General features: G+C 34.0%; 1 protein-coding gene across 1 annotated transcript; it reads right to left on the reverse strand.

Annotated features, from left to right (window-relative positions):
* Nucleotides 1-628: 628 nt before the first annotated feature.
* LOC127641870 (ferritin, heavy subunit-like) lies at nt 629-5902 on the reverse strand. Its single transcript, XM_052124684.1, has 3 exons — nt 5522-5902; nt 3941-4087; nt 629-1932 (listed from the first exon to the last, which is right to left on the reverse strand). Exons 1-3 carry the CDS (start codon nt 5687-5689, stop codon nt 1639-1641), a joined length of 609 nt encoding a protein of 202 aa, XP_051980644.1. The 5' UTR covers nt 5690-5902; the 3' UTR covers nt 629-1638.
* Between the last annotated feature and the right edge of the window lie 480 nt (nt 5903-6382).

The following is a 6382-nucleotide window of genomic DNA, read 5'->3' on the forward strand; positions in this document are numbered from 1 at the left end:
ATAATAATAAACAGCATATAGAGATGCAGAATTGCTCCTTTGTGGTAGTTTATGTCATGTAAAATATATTAACATTTTATAACTTTCATGAATAACACATTAAGCATTATTGCATTATACAATGCTTAATAGACAGTTACAACTGAAAATATATTAATGCAGTTATGAATGTCCTGAAAGTTTGATTTGAAAGATTTAAATGTTGATGGACTACTAATCTGTGAAGAATTAGGCCTACGATTAGATGTTTGTTAATGGCAAATGGAAGAATAAAGTGTCATCAATATATTATTAGTTCATTAGTGGCTTAAGGAGATCCGTCAGGACTGATGTATTGTGCTCACAGTTCAGTTGGTTCATGATCTATTTATGATGTGGCCCATTTCATTAATAACCGACAGACACAAATATCTGTCCGACAATAGGGGGCGTTAATGAACCAAATGAGAGTTAAAAGGTCTCCATTGTCTTTTAAAAGTCCCGAAGTCAGTTTTTGTCTTTATCTTTTTAAACTGAATCACCAACTTTTTGTTTGTTTTTTTTTTAACAGGAACGACAATAACACCAGTAGCCTGATAATTAAATAATAATTATTATAAAATAGACAATTAAATAATCATTTTATGGGAAACTTTATTTATTCCTGTACTTTTGCACTGAACATAAAACAATATACCAAAACTTACAAAATATAGGCAGTTCTGGAAAATATTCAATGATCAAAGGGTTCAAAATACTGCTATATATGTATATAGACAGAGTGAGAGAGGGAGAGAGAGAGTGAGAGAGAGAGAGAGAGAGAGAGAGTATATATCAGTGAAAGTAAATTATTTGCTAAAAAACTGAAATACAGTATTTTAATTTGAAATAATAGGCTACTTTTAAATCAGACACACACAGTAATACTTATAATATCATATTTGATATATTAAAAATGCTGCATTTTGTTTAGAATGAAAAGGTTATGTACATCAAACAACTCATATATGATACATAAGCCACTGCAGTTTTAAGCCATTCATGTTTTAAAACAATGATAAATGACAAGCAAAAAAAAAGACATTTAAAGGAATATTCCGGGTTCAATACAAGCTAAGCTCATTCAACAGCATTTGTGGCATAATATTGATTACCACAACAAATCATTTTGACTGTGGTACTTACAATGGAAGTGAATGGGGCACATTTTTGGAGTGTATAAAGGCAGAAATGTGAAGCTTATAATTTTATAAAAGCATTAAAATAACATTTGCAACAAATGGAGTGACCTCTTGTTTATACATAAATTGCACCTTGCAATACAGCTATTCTGCCGTAACGTCAATTTGTAGACAAACCCGGAAGTCTAAAAATGACATGGGCTGTCTTGGAAATTTCCAACACTGTGTGTAATTTATGTTGAAGAACAAAATGTCTACGTATCAAAAGTAATGTTAACCACATACCTTATTTTACACATAAGTAAAAAACAACAATAACCCATTATAAAAACCCCATATGAAAATCCTGTGGGAACCCGTCCAGGTTTTTGGACTACAAACTGAACAGCTCTACAGTACATCTACAAGGAACTCTTGTTCTAGTAATGATCATTGGCTTTTCTTTAAACGTAATGCAGGTAGAATACAAAGAGGAAGTCTAGGCAATTGTCAGGTTTTCTTGTAGCTGGTCAATAAGGTACTCGCCGAAGCCCCCTGCACTGTCATAGGTGCAACCCACTCGGCGAGCGTTGGTCAAAAGGTCACCTACGAGCTTGACCTTTGGGACGAGGGGCTGAAGAAACTGACTTTTGATAATGCTGGCAGTATGTGGATCTCCATACTCAAGTGCCAGTTGACTCAGCTCCACCATAATGGACAGCTCTTCCTTCCACTGGTTCAGCATGATCTCCAGAGCAGGAAGAACAGCACACACCTGTTCAGTGCCTGGCCTCTACACACACATACACAACAGTTCAACAACCTAGTGTTTACACAAAAAAGTGTTTACAACTATTTCAAAGGTGATGGTTTAAAATAATATTGTACATAATAAAATGGATAACTCTGGTCTTGAATTCTGATTGGTCAATATAGTGTTTCAGCTATGCTAATATACACAATATAGTAACAGTTATGACACAAAACACTGACCATTATAATGGATTCTAATTATTTTTATTGCATAACAATGGAATTATATTTTAGCAGAAGGAAGATAAATTAGCTTAATAATATACTGTTTGAATGAAAATGTGTGTGCGTAATAGTTTGTATTATGTACTTACTATTTAAAAACAACAAGGCACTTGAGGCCATGCTGTATTGTGAATATGCAATCCACTGTGCCCTTTAGTCATTACTATATTGACCATTTATAGCATGGCATCACATAACTTATTGCTGATATATGTGAGTCAGCAATGTACAATTTGATATCCAGTCAAATGCTCAGAACTACAATGTTACACTCTATTAAATCTAAAGGGATATTTCACCCAAAAATGAAAATTCTCTCATCATTTACTCACCCTCATTCCATCCCAGATGTGTTTTACTTTCTTTCTTATGCTGAACACAAAAGAAGATTTTTAGAAGAATATCTCAGCTCTGTAGGTCCTCACAATGCAAGTGAATGGTGACCAGAACTTTAAAGCTCCAAAAAGCACATACAAGAAGCATAAAATAACCCATAAGACTCCAGTGGTTTAATCCATGTCTACGGAAGTGATATGATAAGTATGGGTGAGAAAGAGATCAATATTCAAGTATTTTTTTGCTATGAATTCTCCCTACCCAGAAAGTGGTGACATGCACACGGACTGTGTATTGCCAAAAACACAAGATGAAGAATGTGAAAGTTGAGATTTATAGTAAAAATGGACTTAACTATTTATCTGTTTCTCACACCTATCATATCACTTCTGAAGACACAGATTAAACCAATGGAGCCATGTGGATTTTTGTTTTATGCTACCTTTATGTGCTTTTTGGTGCTTCAAAGTTCTTGCCACTATTCACTGGCATTGTATGAACATACATAGCTGAAATATTCTTCTAAAAATCTTAATTTGTGTTCAACAGAAAGAAAGTCATACACATCTGGGATGGCATGAGGTGAGTAAATGATGAGAGAATTTTCATTTTTGGGTGAACTATCCCTTTAAGACATAAACTAGAATCTGAGCAACTGTTGAATTTTTCATTATGCTACAATGACTAAAATAATTTAAAATCTAACTTTACAAATTTAGAGGCTTTAAAATCTTTCATTAGGCCCAAACCGTGTACATGGATCAATCCATTTAAGCATTCGTCTCATTTTAATTGAGCTGCAATCAACAAAATGAGCATGCAGTTCTTTCACAGTGCGCACAACCATCACCCAGCACGGATGGACGGATAACAAGGTGTTCAAAATCGCTGCTGATGGATCTTTACCAGTCCCAGTCCAGATCAATTTTACATGAGCCATAAAATGCAGGGAAGGTTGGATGGTAAAAAAATAGAAAGAACAGAAAAAAGAGAGAACGCAGTGTAAAGTGACAGCAGTGCGGGTGCCATGGAATCCATCTGGAACTACTATTAACGCACTGTCCTTCCGCCTTCACATTAATCTCCCCAATTTACCGGAACTCAGGGGAAGCGTATACCCTGACAGGCATTAAAGGGGAGATCTCTGCAAAGCCTCCCAGTGGGTTTCCCCATCTCCCCCTTTTCATGCCCTCCAAAATGCTGCTGCTCAAACCAGCCATCCAGGAGCCCCATTCAAAAGTGATACCTTCAATTTGAGGGGGGAAAAACTAAAGATTTTTTATAATAACAACCATGAGAGGTTTTGAGAATCTGCATGTTATTGTTTAAAGAAGAAACTTCCAGCCAATCCCTGTAAGTTGGTGCTGTTTCTTAAACCAGTTTTTATATAGTTTGATGTTTTCAAGATGGTTTGAGTGTCACTGTACCTGAATGTTCTTACTGCAGAACATTCCGCCACGCTGGGACAGGTACTGCAGCATTGCCTCTGCCCGTTCTTGTTCTTTTACAGATTCCTGATGAAAAAATGCTGCCATTCTGGGTAAAGCCAAGTCATTATGCTCAAAACGTTTGGCCTAAATGACAATGAAAAGAGGACAGCTCTGATTTTGAAGCATACTAACAGAAAAATATCATCATGGCTTTGCTAACCACAATTTCCTCTAAGCAATTTCCTGTAGCAAAGGAGCTGTTTTATTGAGTATGACTGTTTGTTCACATTCTGCAAATTTAGCTATTAATGTTTAAATTAACATATAACATTATTATATACTCTAAATATTGTTTTGATAAAACTAACAAAATAAATATTATTATGTAATATTTAGAGAGACATACATCATATTTACAGACAAAATGTTTGCAACTTGTTTGCAAATCAATGCAACTGCAATTAAATATATGGTAACACTTTACAATAAGGTATTCATAAACATATGTAAATGCATTAGGTATCATATGAACTAACAATGAACAATAGGCCATGGTTTTACAGCATTATAAATACTGGTTAGTTGATTTATAAAAATCCAATTGTTCATTGTTAATTTGTGTTAGTTCATAATGCATTTAATAAAGGCAACATATACAACTAATAATTAAAACCATTTAAAGCAACATTCATGGTTTAACACAAGTTAAACTCAAACAATAGAATTTGTAGCATAATATTGATTACCACAAAAAATTATTTTGACATACCCCTCCAGTTCTTAAAAAAGAAACCTAAAATCTGGGTTACATTGAGGCACTTACAATGGAAGTGAATGGGGGCCAATTTGTAAACGATAAAACACTCACTGTTTCTAAAGTATAATCACAAGACATAAACAATATGTGTGTTAACATGATTTTAGTGTGATTAAATCACTTATTAACCTTTTCTGTGTAAAGTTATAACCAATTTTACAACTTTATTACCATGACGATGTAATATCAACCAACTCTACAACCTTAAAACCCTAAAACAACTGTCAAAATTACAATTTAAACAGCTTTACAATTCAAATAATATATGAGTTTATTAGAATAATTAATGTAAATGGTTTTATAAAATTATAAGCTTCACATTTCTGCCTTTTTAAACCATACAAAAATTGGCCACCATTCACTTCCATTGTAATTGCCTCACAGTAACCTCCATTTTTGTTTTTTTAAGAAAAGGAGAGATGAGTCAAAATGATTTGTTGTGGTAATCAATAGTATACCACACATGTTGTTGAATGAGCTTAACTTGTATTGAACCCGGAATATTCCTTTAAAATGAACATTAAGATACTAATGTTCACTAAGATAAGTGCATGGGGGAGGGGGTGGAATCATCGTTTATCTATCATAGTTATTTTTTATAAACTAATGTAGACCTAGTTAACTAATGTTAAGGGATACAACCTCATTGTAAAACTTTACCATATGTGTGATTTGGGGTGTTGTGTTACATTGGTAACATAATAAAGTAAAGTTTACTCTGCAATGCAACTGTTTGTTATTTACAGCTAAGATTCTCTTACCAGCGCCTCCAGTTTGTATGAGACCTCCAGAAGTAAGGTGGAAACACCACACAGACTTTCTTCCACAACAGACGGAAGGTTTTGCTTCGCCTGACTCCCGACAACAAATATATGCGTTTTACAGAGTGGCAGATTGATTTTGATTCTCTTGATTCTCGGTTCCGACATGTTTGCGAGTTAACGGTGCATACAGTTAATATAGTATAGCCTACTGTTCACATTACTTACGGTCAATTTTAGTACCGTATTGTCAAGAGATAAATGTATTGCGACAAAAGAAAAAAGAAAATCTTAATTTAGAGGGCTGCTGGATTATTTTAGATACGGGAAGGGGAAATCACAATCGTTTCCCGTTCATTCTGTCAAGTTCATCCGGTACGTGTGGGTGGACGCGTGAGTGTACAGCCAGCCTTATGAACATAAACACTAGTTTACTGTAAAAACGATGGTATTTTGGCCGGATAAGTTGTTTAATGACACTAAATGATCCAGAATGAGGGCATTTACTTTTAAAATCATAGTAACGCTTTACAATAAGGTCCACATTAGTAAATTAATTAGATATCATGAGCTAAAAATTAACTATGTATTTTTTTTTTACAACATTTATTCATCTTTATTAATTCTAGTTAATAAAATTACAATTGTGCATTTTTAGCTTGTTATTCATTTCATAGTGAATTATCTAATGTTGGCATATAACGCTTTTGATTTAAAACTGTATTACTGTAGGCCTATGTTGTAACATTAATCAAGATTAATAAAAGCTGTAAAAGTGTTGTTGTAGGAACTAGGAACATTTTGCATCATGGCACGCTGCCATTACTTTTAGATAAAGATGGAGAAATATGTAAGACTTGA

This window comes from Xyrauchen texanus, unplaced genomic scaffold (genome assembly GCF_025860055.1).
Source record: "Xyrauchen texanus isolate HMW12.3.18 unplaced genomic scaffold, RBS_HiC_50CHRs HiC_scaffold_211, whole genome shotgun sequence".
NCBI classification, from domain to species: Eukaryota; Metazoa; Chordata; class Actinopteri; order Cypriniformes; family Catostomidae; genus Xyrauchen; species Xyrauchen texanus.